Genomic DNA, 19,261 nt, shown 5'->3' on the forward strand with positions numbered 1-19,261 from the left:
ATTCGTCAATAACACTGTGGCCTTTGTAGGAAAATATAATCGCCAACTTTTCAAGCAGTGGCCCCTCTTCATACCACCAAAGTCCCATCGCCCAGAACGCCACCTATTATATATTTTTCTTTTGAAGCCACGGTTTTTATTGACGAACATGTTGAACTTTTTTGCCGATTGTATTTGTGCACCGCTGCCGATACATCATCACCATATAATATATATGTTTTAATGTTACTTGCAACTGTTTACCCAGGAAAACGAGTCTCAAGATTATTTTTTTGAAGGGTCCTGCATTGGGACGTTTGGCCAGGTATCATGAATGACTGCTTGGCTTGATGTGGCAAGAAACTGGAAAATCCGCAAACAACCAACGCTCAACACTCCCACCTCCGGGCAATTTGAAAACTTAATCACAAATAGCTTTGTAAATGTTTGTGTCTGAAAACACTGCATATCGTTGAAATGGAATAATAATACAAAACGTTAGTGTGACGTGGGTTCCTGGACCGCATTGGGAACCGTGGGGGGGGGGGGTTATGGTGTGGTGTGGTCAAATTTTGTTTGGATCGTCCGTGGAGCTTCAGCGTAGCTATTATTTTGAAACGTGAGTCACCTACATAGTTTCCAACACACGGCTACTCACAGGTCTGGCACAACCCGAAGTGAAATAGTGTTTTATTTATTTATGGGGGGGGGGTTGGTTTTCATCCTCCCATATTATATTTTCCTGTCAATGCACTGACAGACCGCTAAGTGACTCAACCTTTTAACAACGTCGAGCATTTTGCGAAGATTAAAATGTCACCAAAGCTGTGCATTGCACTGACTGATACGACAACACAGGCGTTTGATTTATTTTTGCAAAGAAAATAATTCTTTTAGTCCGTTTTTTTATTTTTAAACGTCAGCTTCGTGTTTTTTTTTATGACGAATGAACACGTTTCTGAAGTGGAACAACATCTAAACCGTTAAGCGGCTGTACCTTGTCAGAGCACGCAGATGATGGGAGTTTAATCCAATCCACGTGTACGTCTCGTCTTGCGCTAAAAAAGAAGAAGACGACAAATTGCCTTTCCTGGAGGATGAATGAATTGGCCCGCATAAACGAGTGCGTGTATGAAATGTCCATTAGAGGCCGTGCATCATATGGCCCTAACTGCTGCCCGGGGAAAGCGGCGCCGTTGCTAAAAAACAAACGCGGAGTGGCCAAGGCAATGCTGATTGTTCACATTCGTCGGGGATCATGAACACGTGCGGCGAAACTTTGCCGCGTCCGTTGACGCGAGATGGCGATTTGGCTTGTCGCGGTGGCTGCGCTCAAGGTACTTTGCAGCATCTGCGCAAATGAAAACCTCCGCTTCGGCGTCTACCTGAACTCCAAGCGGAATTCATCGCAGCGAGCCGTGACAGTTGTTCCACTGGCAACTGATGTCTGGGATGTAATTTTTCTTTGTTGGCCTTAGGGTCTCCCAGCGTCTCCAGCCAAAGCGATGCCGTGGCCCGTTTAAATGTGATCTGCACCGTTCGTTCCGCCGGCGATTACGCTTTTCCTTGCCGTGCGTCATCTGTACGTGTTTTGTGAGAAGCGGCTTAATGCCGGGTTGTCTAACGACGACACATCGATACGCCCATCAATCGATAATGATTCATAAGCTCAGGATGCTTGCATCAATTAAAAAAACACAAAACTATTTTTTATTTTACCAGGTAAGGCCCACTAAGCTATGTAGCTGTTTTTCAGAAGAGACCTGGCCACAAATGATAGCTCAACGAAGTGGCTTATCATGTGGAAATGTATAGCAGCCAAATACTCTAAACGCATGTTTCTAAATGGGTATGAATAAGAGACGTTTTTTTCTATTCGTGTGTGATCTGTGGGTTCATGTCACCCACTCCTGTAGCCACTGGAGGCGCTGCCTTTCAATGTCATGTCACTGAAAGATCTTGATTCTTGAATCAAATTGTGACACCAAAGAATTACTCGGGGGCGGGGAGGGGTGAGATTATTATACTCCATGTAGTCCATGCGTCCAGACCAGATGATTCACTTATGGGTATCACCTAAGGTGGTACCACGTTGGTGGGAATCTTTATAAAAGAGCCGCTTTGCTCAATGGGTCCTTACCAGGTGAAACACAGCATCGAGTGGTTCCAATTTCTCTTTGTGGCCAACGACAGTGAATTATGTGACAACCATTTCACTCGCTCGTGTTATGTTTACCACTTTAGTTGGGTACCAAACGTCTGCTCTGGCCCAATGGACGATAGTCGTAATGTAGGAGAGGTCCTTCAGACTTAGTGCATTACTTTGGCCCATTAAAAGTAAATTAAACAAATTATACAAATAACTACGGAGCTCACTCAAGTGCCCTTGGGAATTACTGTCATCGTTGCCAAAAAGATGACCCCCCCCCCCCTCAGTGAGAATTACAGCAAGTCACGGAGTACGCTTATTTATGTAATTCTAACTGCAACGCACCCAGCACTGAAAACAGATGCCGCTAACTCAATTAGGTTTTCGCGTTTCATTTACTTCCGCGAGCCCATGTGGTTTTGTTTTCGCCACTTAACGTTGGTGCTGTGTACAGTAAGTGCATGCGCATGGCACCATTCCTGAAGATGGGAGCCAGAAAGGTGCACAAACACACTTTTGCATTTTTTTTTAACGCCGTTAACGTTTAATAAAACGCAGTAACTATTACTTCGGTACATGCTTCCGTGGTGCTCATTGTCGGTCACTGGTGCTTTGGAGCCTGTGCTCGTAATTTTTATACAGAAAAAAAAATCTTATTTCCGTTCAGCTTTTAACGGGAAATGGTAAGTAATTGTGTAAGTAATTTGCCCATTCAGTAATCGAGCTACAGCCCAATGAGGTTCCATCATCACCACCTTCACATAGGATATATGTTGCATTTGCTGACATGCAGCAAATTACTCGCAGAGCATTAACAAAGTGTGCAGTGTCCTTTGTAAAAAAAATTACTTACCCTTATTGACACACGTGGTCCAGAGACGTGGAACCTATGGTACCAGGAGTTGATGGTATGAGGCTTGACTATGCAAGTCACTGTTACTGCGATTACTTGTTCTCTTAATTGTACACAGCTGTCGTAAAAAGAAGAGAAAAACTCCCCCCCACCCCAATCGGAGACTGTGAAATCCTTCTCCACGCGCCCTTCTCCATGGCACTTTCTTGCGGAGTTATGACCGCCGAAACGATCATGGCCAAATTAATGAACTGGCAAATAAAGCCACTAAATTAGTGGCACGTTTTAGAGCTTTACAAATTAGCCCAATTTCCTCCCCCCCCCCACCACCATCCCCCCCCCTCCAAATTGGCTGTTGCCCCTGAAAAACCGGTGACCCACCGTGACCCGTAATTCTGTAACATAATCTCTCATTACTTTCACTGGAGGGGCTTACGTGCCTCATTCCGTGAAAAAAAAAGTAAATTATCGGGTAAACCCGATTTATAAGTCCCACGAATCAATGAAGTGGATGAATTAAACATGTGCTCGATGGGAGCGTGGGCAATGCAAGGCTCCTGGCAAAAATATGTCCGCATTTTGCCAGCTTCATAACAAAAAGGGGGCTTTGTCTGCATTCACTGAGGTGTAATGTTGGATTCGTGTTATCTTACCGTTTCCCAAGTGAACATGCTGGGTTATTTTATTTTTTTACAAAATGCAATCACGTTGTGTTTATCAATGGTGTTTTGTAACCTGGGTTGTGTTCTTCTTTTTTGTTCAAATGAAAATGTATCCCATCTTTAGTTTAACGTGCGTGTTGTTTTTTTTTTAAAGTGCAAAACATCTGACGATACATTTAACTCATTTTAAATCGTTTACCATTGATCACATTTAAATAATTCCGGTAAACGGAAGCATCAAAGGGCAATTTCGCCTCGGCATTGCAGCGGAAAGCTGTTGTTTATATGACGCGGCAGTCTCTTATTAAGCGAAAAAGTTACTTTTGTAAATTTCGCGCGAAGTGAGAATTTCGCTCGTAACAGATTTGCGCGGCAGCCCGTAGTGTGGCGTGCCACGAACGGCACCACCCCCCCCCACCTTCAACTCCTCCGCCTCCTCCACGGTGTTCCCCCGTGCTCCCGGTGACTTCTCGTGCCTCATCGGCGCTTGGCACCGCGCCCAATGGGGGCGGCAGTGTCGTGGGAAACGCCATTTTGGAGTGGCGCTAAAAAAATACAAAAAATGTGTCTCTCTTCCCAACTTCGCACTGCTCCCTCTCGTCCTCCCCTCTCAGTCCCTCGGGTCTCACGCCCCCATACTTCGCCAATATTAGCTCCACTGCCCGCCCACCCACTACTCCTGCTCAAACTTCCACCCACCCACTAAACAACAACGACTTACATTTATGGGCCTATAACGTATGAAACGTCCCACCAACCCAGCCCGCTGCTTTTACCCCAAAAAGCTAGCGGATTGTCCGCTGTGTCGTGGAGCGGGGCTCCTCTTGTCATGCACGTCAAGTGTGTCCCCCGTGTGCTCCTTTCAGCATGCATGGGAATGGATATGTGGGGGAGCCGGCCTTTTCAAAACAAGTTCACCGCTTGCAAGCATTTTTTTTGTCTTTATGGACGGTTCACATGTACAGTTTGTCCTCGCATTTGGCTTATGTTTAGGAAAGGTCAAGCGTGTGCGCGTGTGTGTGCGTTTTTCTTTGTTGGTGTGTATGTACGTACGTCAGAATGTATATGTTTTTAAAAGTTGACGATTGCTGTTTAAATATGCCCGGCTCATATTTTATATAATTAGTTTGTTTGCTTTACTTTTTATTTATGCAGCCTTTGATGAATGGGAGATCCGAAGTTTTAATAGTAGTAATTATTTGCCCTCCGTCTTAATACAGTATTTGTTGACATTTATTTGTGTTTATATATAAGACTTGTTTATTCACTCTTTGGCAATCAATTATTTTTAAAACTTGTGGGTTCAGGGGTCGCGTACGATCCCATGCATTACGTACGCCGTATACGAATCGAGCGTAATCATTCCTCTCACGCACAATTGGTTACGTGTATCGTGAATCTATTTAATCAACTCATCGTTGCGCGCCCAAGACACATATCAAACACTTTCATGCCGTCACATTCGCAGTGCGCGTAGCGTGGGTTGGCATTGAAATAGGGCTCCCTAGTACCATTTCCATCCTCTTGGTAACCACCTGGGCCTGTTCTTCCCGTGGAACCCGGTGCAGTTTCACCGCCTGTACACTCAGTGACTATGCCTATGGCATCTCCATGCCTTTGTAGGTGGCCGTCGTCAGTACAGCACGGCAAGTTGTACTAAATGACGCCTTTTCACGAAACAGATTGTAAAATATAAAAACCTAATGCCAGTCAGTTCTATAACGGGGTAGTTGCACTCCTGAACAATACCACGTTATGAAAAAAAACTGAAATCGAATTTATAATATATAATATCGAGTAAAGCACAGTCCACAATAACACGAGATGAGTATGCAGGCTGAAGTAAGACCGAGGCGCGTGGGTAGCATCAAGAAGTATCCAGCAGAATCCCGCCTTACATGATGCTGCACCGAGGCAGCCGTACAACCTCCTACTCGCGCAACTTAGTTCTGATCCAATTCGCATCCGCCATATAAAAATACGTATTCCCAAATACATCCATCGCGTTATGTCCCGTCCGCGTTGTGGAAACACGCGTGACAAGAGAACAGACAGCACACCCGAGTTAAAAGAAAAACAAAAACGATCGCTAACGGCCCGGCACCCACCCAACCTTTCTGGCAGGAGCAAGTCGGCGAGCGTGGACTACATCCGCGAGCGGGAGAAGGCGCGAGGACACAGCCCGCTGGTGCGCAGCGCGTCCCTGCCGCCGCGCCACCTGCCCGGCGCCGCGGCGTACCGATACGCCGGGGCCTCGAGCAGCCCGGCGCTCGCCGTGTCGCCAAACCCGGGACCCTCCAGCCCGGGCGAGGCGGCCCGCTCCGGGGCGCCGTTCCTCCGCACCGGCACCCTCCCCGCCTTTCTGCTGCAGCAGGTAGGCGCGCGTTCGATGCCACGCTGCGATGTTTAGTTACGAATTATACACCGGTCAAAAAAAAAAAAAATTCTGGCCTGGACTTTTGCAGCTGTAAAAGTCCAGGCCAGGGATTCCAAATCTGATCTCAGATTTTCTCTAGCACATCTCATTTTTATGCTATCGGCATACCCCACTGGGATTTTTGCACACAGCGTTGGTGTACGGTGTTTTTTCTGCAATATTTTGCTGTCTTTTCTTGGATTTTCTGTTTGCACTCAGTCACATATTCACTTTAAGATGTTTTTTGTTCATGTTTTTGTTTGTTGCGATTGCACCCGATTCAAGAGCCGAATGGCTCACAGGGCTATACCTAATAAATGAACTTGAACATTGATTTTACCCGAAATTAACTCTGCCACTTATGATTGCAAGTTGTTGCGAGTCAGTGACTGCTTTAGTGTTAAAATATGGTGCTGTATTTTTAGGATAGTGTGTTTATAATATCATTTTACGTAGATATCCACATTTATTTAATATTTTTCTTCTGAAGTTGTTTTTGAAAATACAATATTTGATATCTCAAACACCTGATGTGATAGACAAAAACTGATGCCAGTTTTGGAATCAGCACCCCAAAATGACCTTAAAACCGTGTGTTGACCAGTGTTATATATATTTATGGAGTAAATACCTCGCCGGTTCAATCCCGACTTTGATGCCTGCTGTATATTTAGAGTTTGCTTGTCTCTCTCCCCGTGGTCGCATGCATTTTTCTCCGGGTCCTCCGGTTTTTTCCTCCACAGTTAGAATCAACATCACACTTTTAGAGTATTTGGCTGCAATACATTTTCCCACAATCAGCAACTTTGTTGAGCCATCGTTTGTGATAGCCAGGTCGCTTCTGTAAAATAGCTATATAGTCCAGTGGGCCTTACCTGGTAAAATAAAAATAGTTGTTATAGTTTAATAGTTAGTTATAGTATGCTTGTTTTGATTATTGGTCACGATTCGATTCACAAATTACAGTTGTTTCTTTTATGCTCTTGCCTGCATTCAGAATGTATCACTTGCATGCATGATTGAATGTCTATTGGGAGCATAAGAAGGAATATCAATTCACGAGTCAATCCCTGTTTCTAGATGAATGAGGTGTGGTGCGTTGGCTAGGGTACTGCACTCCGAACACGGCAACCTGAGTTTCGTTTCTAGGTCTTGACTAGCATCAGTGGCCGTAGTGATGATATCTGAACCAGTGCCTTGTGTGTCCCCGCCCCTCCTGCCACCTTCAGCAACAGCCAGCGTGGCTAAGCATGTTCAAACGATCAACATGGCCGACTCGATACCGTGAGGCCTTCAACCCAGAAGCGGATTGACGTCGGGCTGTTAACAACCACCGCTGTGCATTGCATGCGTCGGTGATGAAGAGACCTACGCTGACGTTATTTCCATCTCGCTCGCAGATGAGGCCGTCCGTCATCACCTGCGCCCCGGGCGCGTCGACGCACCGCAGCAACGGGCGCCACGTTTCCAGGCCGATCTCCGTCTCCAATGGGCTGAGCGTGAGCCACCGCCGAGAGCCCAGTGGTGAGATGCGTGTGACCGTGCACTCCCGTCTCGGAGACGTTCGGTTTTCTCTCTTCCGTGCCAAAGCCTTTTTGTCTGTAACCGCAAACAATTATTGCTGCTGCTGTTCGAAGCGAAATCCTGGCTGAGGCACCCAGTTCTCTACTTCGCTGCGCTTGATAGAATTCAGCGTAAAGCAGTCGGGCTGACTGATGATCCAGCACTCACTGAATTAGCAACTCCTATTAGCACGATTGGCTACGTACGGTGCGGACGAAGCTCAACATACACACATACAGATTTGACTATAGTCACCCGCTCGCTTGCCGGCGGTCAGTCGTCCCCTCATAAGGCTTCTATTGCTACAACCATGGTTACTGTTGGCGTGAACTACGCTCGTTGATTCCTCCACCCGTGTTGGTGACTCCTTCTACCAGACATTCACCATTTCATCTCATCCATACTGCGTTCAACCACCACAACACTTCTTTGCTGACCCGCCCATACGGGACGTTTGTGAAATAGAGCTTCATAGCTCATCGCATTCCTCCTCCAGTTTAAATCAAGATTCTGATCCTGACTTCTCTTTCTGCCTTTTCCCTCCCACCGTGCTCGACTTCGGAATTCCCTCCCCATCCGTCTCTTTCCCCAAGTTCTCACCACCGTTGCTCAATTCACGCGGCGACACGTCAACCCTTACCTAGTGCGCACATTCAACTCCGGCCGCTTAGGCCTCTTGGTGCCTTTGGCCCCGTACTCAGCAAATGTGCTGAAAAAAAAGCAAATAAAGCCCCAGAATGAATGGGGGGCGGGGGGGGAGGTCACACGTTCTCATTCGTGCTCCCGTCTCTCGTGTCAAACTGCCGCCTATTCGAGTTCATTTCCATAGTCTGCGCGTGACGCAGCGGAGAGGCAGCGCTAATCGGGAGGGCACACAAATTCATCTCGTGGGAAGGGAGGGAGAAAAAAAAGCCGTGATCTCCAACATGTAGATTTGCTGCAGGCCATCGCACGGCGTAATTGAATAACCTCGCGGGCGATTGAATATGGGTAAGGTTAATGCCGAGGCACATCCGGCCAGTGTGTAAACTCCCAAGTGGTCTTCCCAATAATTGGCGCGGCATGCGCTCTACGCAAGTTGCTAGACTTATTTAGTTATTTATTCGGCATGTTTTTAATTTGATGTAATCTGAAAGCGGCACCGCACCCATCTGCGTGTCTGAATCTGTCCAGGGCACCCTATAATTGTTGTACGTGTGGAAAACAAAAATCAATTGACCTCGGCTGGGAAAGGGCTTCCTTTAATTTTGTTGTGGGAGGGCACTTCCTTCCTGCCTTTGAGCTGGAAGAAAATTGCAACGAAGCTTCTCACAGCATTTCTACAAACATTCGGCATGGATCTGGGAGCTGGGAAAACTACACAGCTTGCTCGTATGCCGGCGTGAGACCAAAGTGGCATCGTACAAAATTCACAAGATCGATTGTCTTTGTGCAAGTTAGGTTTTACCGATTGCTAAAAATAAGATCAATAACGGTGCAACTGTGCAATTACTTGCTGACGCCACTGCTGCTGAAAGGCCTTCCTCTGGAGGGAGCTCTAGAAAGCCCCTCCAGAGGGTATTTGGCCTACTCTTCCATCTTGGAAGTGGTGGGAGTGCCCACACTTTACGCTACCTCACGCGACTTGCCGATCGACAGGGGTGGACAGAGGTGGAGATCATTCATTCAACGTCGGTCACAGACGGCCTCCGGTTTGGTACAATTGAAATCCATCCTGTACCAGGCCCGTAGGAGGCCTGGGAGTGGAGATATTGAATCTCGTCCTGGAGGTAGCCCAAGGCAAGGCTGGACGCAGCTAGCCACAATGTCATTGTAGGCGAGGTTCAGGGCACTTTGGGGACCCGGAAGAGGAAGAAGTAGGAGGGACCCTGAGGAAGACGTGGAGTGCTCGGATGAAGAGCTCCCACCCCCAAGAGAGTCACGGGTGTGCCCAGAGAGGATGGAGAATGCTCTTTCTCGGATGAGCCAAGCGTGGAAGAAGAGTCTTTCGCAAAGGCTCTTCCTGCCAGGGGACGCAAAGATGCTGAAGATGGGGGCCTATTGGATGGCCTCGGGGTGAAATCCCCGGGCCCCCTCCATCGGAGAGGATGCTCCATATCTCATCGGATTCCTCCTGGAGTCTAAATAAAGATTATGATTCTGATAAGGGCAAAAAGCCACCTGTTTTTGTAAAAGCCGGTGGCCTCCAGGTTTGCGGGTGTGCCCATGGACCAGCACGTGCTGGATATGGTGAGAGCACGCTTGGGTTAAACCAGCTCCACATTTAGCAGTAGATCAGAAGGAAGCCCTGACGGTGCTTCCACTGGTGGATGCTGCAGTGGTGAGCCGAATTATGCCAAGACAAGCCAGCTTCGTCAACCTAGGCCTGGACAATGGGGTGCAGGATTTTCTGTTGAAGTCCAGGAGAGGAGGCGTTTCTACTCGTGGTGTGGAAAACGGAAGTGTGAGCCTGGTGTAGTCTAGGGAAGGGCCCGGTTGCCTGACTGACCTCCCAAAAGTGCTCTCTCTCTCCCCGAGTTGTTCCACGTGAACCAGGAGTCAGTGTTGTCGTTGTTTTTTTTTTTGACAAGACACTTTCCCTACGCAGGCGTTGGATATCTGGTTATGGCATGAGGCTTCTTCCTTGAGAGGTCCAAGGCCCGGAGCAAGGCAGGGGCAGCTGCTGGTGCTGCATGGGGCAGCAAAGCAGATGGGAGAACTGCGTCTTAAGCAGACAGGGGTTGGCTTCCTAGGTGCGGGAATGCTCGGGTGGAGAGGTGTCAACTCCACTTGAAAAGAGCCACAGCGGGCCGGCAGGGCAGGAGTGCCTCGAGCAGATGTGTGCGAAGCAGGAGTGTGGACCTCCCGGCAAACATTCACGAGACACTGTAGGTGGGACACGTTGGTGTTCGAAGAGGGCAGGTTCGGGAGAGCTACCCTCTGAGCAGCTGTGCCTCTTAGAAGGGAAGTCCCGGCGTCGCGGTTCTAGTGGGGAAGCGAGAAAAATATATTTCCCCACCTCCGGCTAAGCTCTGTTGCGGCGTCAATCGCACCAAGCCGGAGCGAGTTGGTGACCCAGCTGTGAAAACCGGGCTGAACGTGAGAGTATCAACAACCCTTGTGTTAGAAACTTGCCCATTTATATCTTGACTTGAAGCTTTCGTGACTGCAGGAATTCATATTCTTTGGTTTGTTCGGTAAAGTCACGTAGATTGGTTAGACGTTTCGATCTCAACGCAAGCGGTCGTCATCAGCCTAATGTTATTTTTGTTATTTTCTTTGAACGTGATATCGCCCATTTATCTCAACTGCCGCATCGAAAATCAAACCGGCGACCTCTCGGATTGCGAGGCCGGTGTGCTCGCCATTACACTTTATAGGGCAGCATCAATTAACGTTGTTCACGATGCTTGATTGACACCGCAGCGCTACCCTGTGCTCCAGTGCAAGTATTGTTTACAATCTTGGGTTGCGTCCCGGCCCATGGATGTCGTTTCTTGCCGTGGTGGCCAAAGGCGGTCTTGTTTATTGGGACGCGTCAGGAAACGTAAGCTCCTCCGCGATCTTGTTTTGATGTTGCGTTCACCTCTCTTGCCGATTTACTCCCCACAAAAATCCAGATGTTCCAAAAACAAAGCCGTCTCTATGACTTCTTGGTTAGTCAGCGTGCATCTGGGATCCATTTGTTAATAAGCCAACAGCTCCCCTGTGTGCCAGGGTGATAAAAACAAAATCCATCCAATGCAGCTCAATTCCTTAAAGGGGCAAGGCACGGTGGAAATAAAGGAGCCCTTCATGAGCACCAGCACAAGGAAACCTGGAGTGGAGTATTTAATCGTTTTGAGACGCTGGCACGGACGATTGTTTAGCGCCACTGGGGTTCGCAATACAAAGGTTGTTGGTTCGATTTCCTGGCATGACAGTTGAAAGAATGGGGCACATTTCTTAAATCCCACACGCGCACTCTGTCCACCCAACAGTGTAAGTGGGTTGACACCACATTTAGTAGATCGGCAGATCGCCATGTGGTGAATTAAAGTGTTGGTTAGTCCCACCTCTTTTAAGGCTGCTGGCCAGCGTGGTAGAAGAGGCCAAAACCCTTGTGGAAGGGGCTCTCCAGAGCACTCTGGAGTGGAGGCCCTTCTGTATGTATCTTTGTATATTGAACTTTTTTCGTACCGTACGTAGCCAACCACGCTAAATGGAGGTGCGTCGGGAAGGACAACAAACTAAACACGAAAGGCAGTTCTCAAGAAATGAGTTTTGAATCTGGATTTAAAAGTGCTCAGCTCCAGTGGCTTCGATTGATTTCTGTCCATGGCTACTACTGGCTGTGGCATGAGAAAGGACTTTCAGAGCTGAACTTTTGCACCTTTACCTATTAATAGTTTTGGGGGCTGCATTTGGATCTCTAGCCTTCGAGACATGTTTATGTATAAGCACAAAGGGACAAATTCGGTTTTGTTTGTTTAAACCAGCCAGAGTAATATGCCGCATACTTGCACATTTGTGTGTTGCTTTGAAGTCTGTATTAATGTGGCCAAGAGACACGTCCTCTGCGGAGATGGAGCGATGATATCGGCCCATTTGCTCGCTGCTGCATGGCAGGTTCACGAGGGATGGAGACAGCTCGGAACAGCCTTCATCCAGCAATCGATTGAGCATGGCTGATGATGATGACGAGGAGGATGAATGCGAATGCAACTAGATTGTCTATTTTGTCGCATTGACAGTCGGCGCAGAAACGCCCGACCAAATCTTAACTATTCTCTTTGTTGCCAGGCAACCAACAACTCCCACATGCATTCGCGAGCATGCACAGTTTACAATCGGGCTGCCAGGATCTGCCGTCTTCTCCTCGTGTGAGAACAAAATAATCACAATAGTATGGGCCCATGAAAACACGACCAGAGCCAGGCAAGTTTGGGAGCAAATGCATTCAGCCTGGAGGCACCCAATGTTTTTTTTTTAAAACATCCCAATGAAAACCCATCAGCTGTTGCGTTGGCCACAGTGTGTTTTATACCGCGGGAAGGATTTAACAGTATAAATGACAGTACTCCGAGATATCGCCAAGCTGTAGGAAATCATGTTACAGGAATTATTTCGTTCCCCTTTGCCAACAACCGCTTGGCAATGGACGGACGAGCCGGCAGGAGAAAGAAGCCGCGTGTGGAACACGTCAAAGCCGCTATTCTGTTGGAGAGTTGCGCCTCGCAGCAATCTGTCTCGCGATATGGGATTCTCGACAGAGTTGGCAGCGCTCCACTCAACAACAACATCCTTGGCTTGTGTATCTTGTGCGTGATATGTCTTACTTGGCCCGTACGAATGCATTACGACTTCCTGAGATATAACAAAATAATACGCTGAAAGTAAAGGGCACAAATGCAAAATTCATTGGGGCTCTAAACTTGACAGGTCATTACACATCATGACCGTGAAACACGGGCCAGAGATGATTTTAACTGAGCGTGACTATAATGACTGCTGCCAACAAAATCTATTTGTGCAATTAATCTATATTTTGCTATATAACTTAAAAGCTTGTCGACCCAAAGTTGTTGTCGTGAGATTATGAATGGCCTATGAAAATAAGTCTGTCTGGTTTCCTGAGGTATCGTAGCACAGAGCCACATCACCAAGATATCCTGGGCTAAAATCTGGCCACCCACCCAAGTTCAAGGCATTAGTCCCGTCAGCAATAAATGCTCCAAGAACTAATTTTCAATTTAGTTTCCACGAAATTTGGTAAGATTTTAACTACGACGATGAAAAATGTCGGTTTGGTCGACATGCAGAGAATATTTGCAGGGAAATACAGCGAAAGTCTACGTGTTAAAGTGGATAAACATATTCTTAGGTTTTTTCGGTAAAGTCACGTAGGTAAAAAATTAAAATTAATTAAAGTAAAATAAAAATAAAAAAAACATGTCCGCTGAAGGGTCTAGTCAGTGAGGGTTCATGAAGGTGGAGGCAAGATAGACGTGGGAGCACACAAGTACAGTACAACAATGGGTTTTTGCCACACTGCACTCGGGTGCAGACATCGTCGCCCCGCACCCTATCACACCTGCTACTCACAGTGGCGACCCATCCGAGCACTGTCCAAGCTCTACCCTCCGGGTCATTTGATTATCGCCAGTCGGGAAGCAAACTCACAACGGCGCTGGTCGCCTCTCCGCCTTCCCCCTCCTCTCTCTCTCGCGGCAGCGTCCATGAGCTCGGACCCCGTGGTGGAGGAGCACTTCCGCCGCAGTCTGGGCCGCGACTACCGGGATCCGGCGGCCACGGTGACGGCAGTGGCGGCGGCCGGGGTGGCGTCGTGCCGTCCCGGAGACCCGACACCGGCCTCCAACCGCGTGTCGGTCACGGGCTCGGTGGACGACCACTTCATGCGAGCGCTGGGCGACACGTGGCTGCGGCTGCGCTCGCCGGGCAGCGGCAGCTCCGGCGACGACCGGAGTCCTCACCCCGCGTCGCCGCCGTTCCCCTTCTCGCCGCCGCTAACGCCGTCCGCGGTGGCGGCGGCGGCCGCGGCGTCGTCTCCGCCGCCGCCGCCGCTGCTGCTGCTGCCGCCGCCTGCGGTTCGGTCCGAGTCCGGCGTTCGGGCCTATGGGGGGCAGACGGCGGCGGTATCGCCGCACCGTTCCAGCCACAGGGCGCCCTCTCCCCGCGTGCTGCTGTGAAGACCGCAAAAACGAAATTCCAACGATGACAATAAAGAAACGGCCGTTCCGTCAGCGTTAAAGTCCCGGCAGGGGCATGAACTGTTGACTGAGTCCCCAGTGCACCGTGGGCCGTGTTCTCGGACTCCGCGGTACCGCACGTTTCTTCTCGTTATTTCCCTCGTTTCAGTTTTCTAAGTTTCCTTCCCGAGTTTGAAAATCACTCCCCGGCGCAATGCGCATGGAGGCCACCCGCACCGCATGAATAAAACGCTGCCACGATCGGAATCTTAAATCCATGGAAATGTCTTTAAATCTGTCCTCCACTCACGCCCACCTTCCTTCACCGCTGACTCGCTTGTGGGAGATCGATGCGATTGACAAGTGTGTTGGAATTTGTTTTTTTTTATACTGGAACTTTTTTTTTTTACATTCTGTACTCTCAAGTAAATAATTCGCTGGAATACTCGAGTACTCTATTATTTTTATGAAAACTGTCTGCAAGTTTCTTTTAGTTTTTGTATACATCCTGTTATGTTCAAGAGAGATTTGGATCTTTACGACCCAGACTTTTTTTCGTGGCGATGTTTAAAAACGTTCAATTTGATCGTCACACGATTTGAGTAAACAAAACGAAAACTTCAACAGCAGTGGTCAAGTTTGAGCTTCAGAGGTGATTAAACGGCTTAAGAATATTTAATCATCCATTATGAAGAAAAAAGACCAAATCCGTTTTCATTACGGCTGTGCTTCGCAGCTCTCCGATGTGTTTTTGGGTCATACTGCCCGTTCCGTTGCTGAAGAAGCTCTCAGCACGTGGCAGCAAAACGTCGGACACCAGTCCGAACAATGCGTGCGGCTCAAACCTGAAAACGCACCGGAGAGTTGCACCATTTTTTTTATTTGTTGTCAAAGGGATGCCTGAAAGAAACGCCGTTTGTACTGCCATCATAAAACGTGTGGTGGCCAATTGCCATCAGACCTCGTTGAGGTTTCGGAACTCTGTACATTTCATTGCATTAAGTGCGTGCTTGTGCTTTGGGTACTTTTGCACTAAAATAAGGGGGAGGTAAGTTATTAATGAGGACGTCTGTCGCATTTCAGAATGTTGTGTACTGCTTATACTGTCAGTTTGGATTGAATTGACGATGCTGGAATTGGTAACCGGCGGGAACTTCCAGTGTCTCATCTTGGCGTTTTGTGTTTGACACAGGTTAAAGTGTGTACTGCCATATACAGACTTTTAAACGAACAAACCAAAACATATACATACGAGCCGATATTAGAACTAGAGCTGGGCGACCCAACTATTTCAATGATCCGCTACTCAATCACTGAAACAGTTGAGGAGAAGAAAAATTGTCAGCTCTGGTCCATCAATGCCCCGCTGGACGGAAAGGTGACAGGCAAGGGGACTTTACGATGCCACCATTATTTTTTGGAGGGTCGCCACCTTTTGAAGGGGCCCCGGGTAAATTCGTCGATTATATTTTCGAGTCGATTAATTGGCCAAATTGACTTTGCGTCTCAGCTCCAGTTGTACGAACTCTATTGAAACTTCACTTCCAGCCTTCACCCCAAGTATTAGAAAGGGTAAAGATGTGATCCATCATCCATCCAGTCCTCCGTTGGCACTGCCCCCACCCCATGTCCAGATATTTCATCAGAATTTGGATGCCGCTTTTCAACTTTGCCGTTTTAATGCGCAGTGCGTGGATGTCGATTGATCTTTAAAATGACAGCACCCCCCCCCGCCACCCCCTTTCTTCCTGGAAAGGTCACGCAAAGTAAGTGAAGACTTCTTCCATTGGTCCCATTTTCATAGGCTTTAGGTTTGGTGTCGCGATATTGTCGTTATCTGTACCGTATTACACTTTTTTATATATATATACCTACGCATTAATTTTCAAACTAATAGACAAACGTGAATGTGAGGCTGGAACGCGATCAAATAACGCTTCCGCCAGATTATCTCATTCATGCAGCCGTTTTTTAAATATATTTTGGGACCATTTTGTCAAAAAACGAACATTCCAACATCTGGGCCTTGCGATGCCGCAAGGACGGCCGAGCAGAGCTGCAGCCTTCGTCCCCGAAGCTTGAATGCATTTAATGGGCTGGATTACCTACAGTTGCCCTTCGGTAACTTTTAATCCGTAAATCATTTATAGCATTTGTAAAATCGTTACGGCTAGGCTGGTGACCAGCGTGTGGAGTTGATTTCCAAGTCTTGCGTTCCTGCTATGGACGCTTTTTACTTTCAGTCGAAATGTCATCGGTTCGGCTTCTGCTGTTTGACAACTGCAGGCATTTTAAAATAAATAATAATGTATGTGTTTTTTTGTTTGTTTGTTAAAGCAGCCTTGTAAACCTCTGGTCCTCGATGGGACCTCCAAGATCTTTTCGTTTTTGCGGCTGTTGTTGGGTTTGGGATAGCGGGCGCCTAGCATGGTTATTGTTGTTGGAATAATGGCTCTGTGTGGGCCGGGTTTGAGTTTGGTTAAGTTGGGGGGTGGGGCGCTGGATGGGTGTAAGGGGTACAAATAATTCAAATAAAGAGCGGGGTGGGGGGCAAAATGTTGAACATTTCAAAAAAATACAAGGGGCTAAAAAGTTATGGTTTACATGGGCACAGCCACGTGTGTGTGCCTGGTTGCTGTCTCTTACAAATGTGCTGAATCCCATGCAACCCTTAGCTAATGCTGGACATGACGAAGCATTACTTAAACGTAAAGTTTTTATATAAATATACAAGTTTATATTGTTAACATAATTTGTTTTGTGGATTCATACCGAGGCACATGTAGTTTATTTTTTATTTTTAGACTTAAAAAAAGTATAGCTGTCTTTTTTTTATCGCAAAAAAGAACTGTTATGAGAGAGTTGACTCTTTCTTGGTTGTCGGTCTTAATTGTACCCTTGGGGCAGTTATTCCTGAGTGCAGGAACAACAGAGAAAACTGGCTCATGGTCTACAGCTCTTGTGTAAAAAAACGCACGCTCGTATGCGATTCCTCCGTTCGTCGTCACAGCTCTTTTCCCACTTGCACAGCCGAGCCGTGCTGCGGCTGTGCCGAGCAAGCGCGGCGTGGGTCAGGGGAGCACGGGCTTTGCTTTTCCACTGCACAAAGCTGAGCCGTGCCGCTGACGCCGCACACGATTCGTGATGCTAGGACGCATCCAGGTGACGTCGTGTCAACAGTTGTACCGACCGATGTCACGCGCGCTCGCACCGGTCATTAGCACCGCCCCAAACGTGGCTTGGCCCTGAGCCAGATTCAGATGTCTTGTGAGGCCACCGTAGCACGGTTTGGGTCTGTCCTGGCTCGGTGGAAAACCACCCGTCGCCGTTCTGGCCCCCCGTGCTGGCATGTCTCGGATGAGCAAAGAGGAAGAGGGGAACTAGTTTAGCTTTTCAAGGGCAGCGGAATAGATTTGATTCAAATGTTGAGAGATGCCCTGACAACACGCTTTCTTTGAAATAGTAATTGAGAGGCAAATTCTGCCTTTCTTGATTATTGCTGTCGCTTTGTTAAGGGAGGGGTGTTGGTGGCAAAGGGTGACTATTTTTGCCGATACATTAAATTTTTTACACAACGTAATTCTGGGGGGTTGGGGGGGGAATCGAAATTGCATGTGACCTGCACATTTTCAAATATTCAAATAAAGCTCTGTGTGCGAGCGAGCGAGCGAACGCGGGTGATACATCTGCTCTAAAAAAATCCAGACGACTCCACAAAAGGGGCACATGTCCTAATTTCACATTGGGGCTCAATGGAGCCAGATTAGATATAAATGGGGAAAAAATATATATAAATTTATTTTTGCCGGTTGCAGAAAAGCCTGGGTGCATTTACAATCACGTTAGCAAGGAAGCGCTACTCTAATGCTTGAATGTCTTCGGTCTTCATTGCGATTCGTTTTATTTTTTTACAAAATGTTGCTTTTTTTTTAGTGCTTTGTACATGCAGGCATTATGAACAATAAAGCTCGGATACAAAGGTACCTCTGGTGCGGCACTCTGTGTGTGCGAGTGGAATTGCTGGGATGTTGTTGAGACCAGCGCACGCCTTCTTGAAACGCGTTCCCAATCAGTCTCTTTGCTGTGGTGGCTCTTTCAATTCAGGTGCCATGTTTACGAGTGGAAAAGTTGCAGTCAACGCAAAGTGAAGTCCACGATGCTCTTCATGCATGCCGATTCACAAACGGAAAAGTGCATGAAAGGTCAACACATTAGGGAAAGTACCCTTCTTGAGAGAAATGTTAATTTATCGATACTATTTATAAACTACAGCCTTTTGTTAATCCACTGCTGAATGACCACACTTCACCATCGCAGAGGTCAGTGCAGGTTGCTGAATGTGGGGTCCAAGACTGTCGGATGTCGCTCAGCACTGACGTTAGCTGTGACTGGAAATCCAACTCAAGTTGGCCAGGTCCATCTTGTAGTGTGCTAACCACTGTACCCAACGCTCCACCATGGAGAAACACGAGCCCATCCACGGATGTCTCTGTTGCGAGAGAATGTTTGACGACGACGATGATGATGACTGCGGTAAATTGTCACCCTCAATAATGCCTGTACACCACTGCCAAAACAGTCATTTGCGTTTGCTTCAAATTGAATTTGAGCAGTGTATTTAAGTAGCTCTGGTTGTTAATATGAATCTATTAACACACGCACGAGTGGAGGGCGGAGTGGATGAGTCACCGTGGCACAACTCGAATGAGAAAATGCCCGTGGAATGTTTCATTGTTTTTCTTCCAAAAATATTTAATACAAAATAATCCAACGGCGGCGTTACGTGGTTACGCAGTCCTCTTGTTTGCTGATGTTATTTAAGCGTATTTACCCCGTAGTCTTTAGCGTAAATGGATACTGGCGAGGGACATTCAACCACCATTTCAATATCTGCTCCGGAAAAATGGTCTGCTCAGAGCGGGCTCCGTGGGCCACCGATGCAAAAAAACCTTCCCCGGCGCGTTTTCAGGT

General features: G+C 47.6%; 1 protein-coding gene across 4 annotated transcripts in view; it reads left to right on the top strand.

Annotated features, from left to right (window-relative positions):
• The window catches only part of LOC144721331 (transcription cofactor vestigial-like protein 4), a 56,715-nt gene extending 38,442 nt beyond the window's left edge, over nt 1–18,273 (top strand). For all 4 annotated transcript variants that reach the window (XM_078598872.1, XM_078598871.1, XM_078598869.1 and 1 more), the window contains 3 exons: nt 5,768–6,017; nt 7,460–7,583; nt 13,815–18,273. In XM_078598872.1, the coding sequence (XP_078454998.1) occupies nt 5,768–6,017; nt 7,460–7,583; nt 13,815–14,290 (850 nt within the window). In that variant the 3' untranslated portion in view covers nt 14,291–18,273. The remainder of the gene's footprint in view (nt 1–5,767; nt 6,018–7,459; nt 7,584–13,814) is intronic.
• The last annotated feature ends 988 nt before the right edge of the window (nt 18,274–19,261 follow it).

The sequence above is a fragment of the Lampetra planeri genome, chromosome 11 (assembly GCF_965212315.1).
Source record: "Lampetra planeri chromosome 11, kcLamPlan1.2.h2, whole genome shotgun sequence".
Taxonomy (NCBI): domain Eukaryota; kingdom Metazoa; phylum Chordata; class Hyperoartia; order Petromyzontiformes; family Petromyzontidae; genus Lampetra; species Lampetra planeri.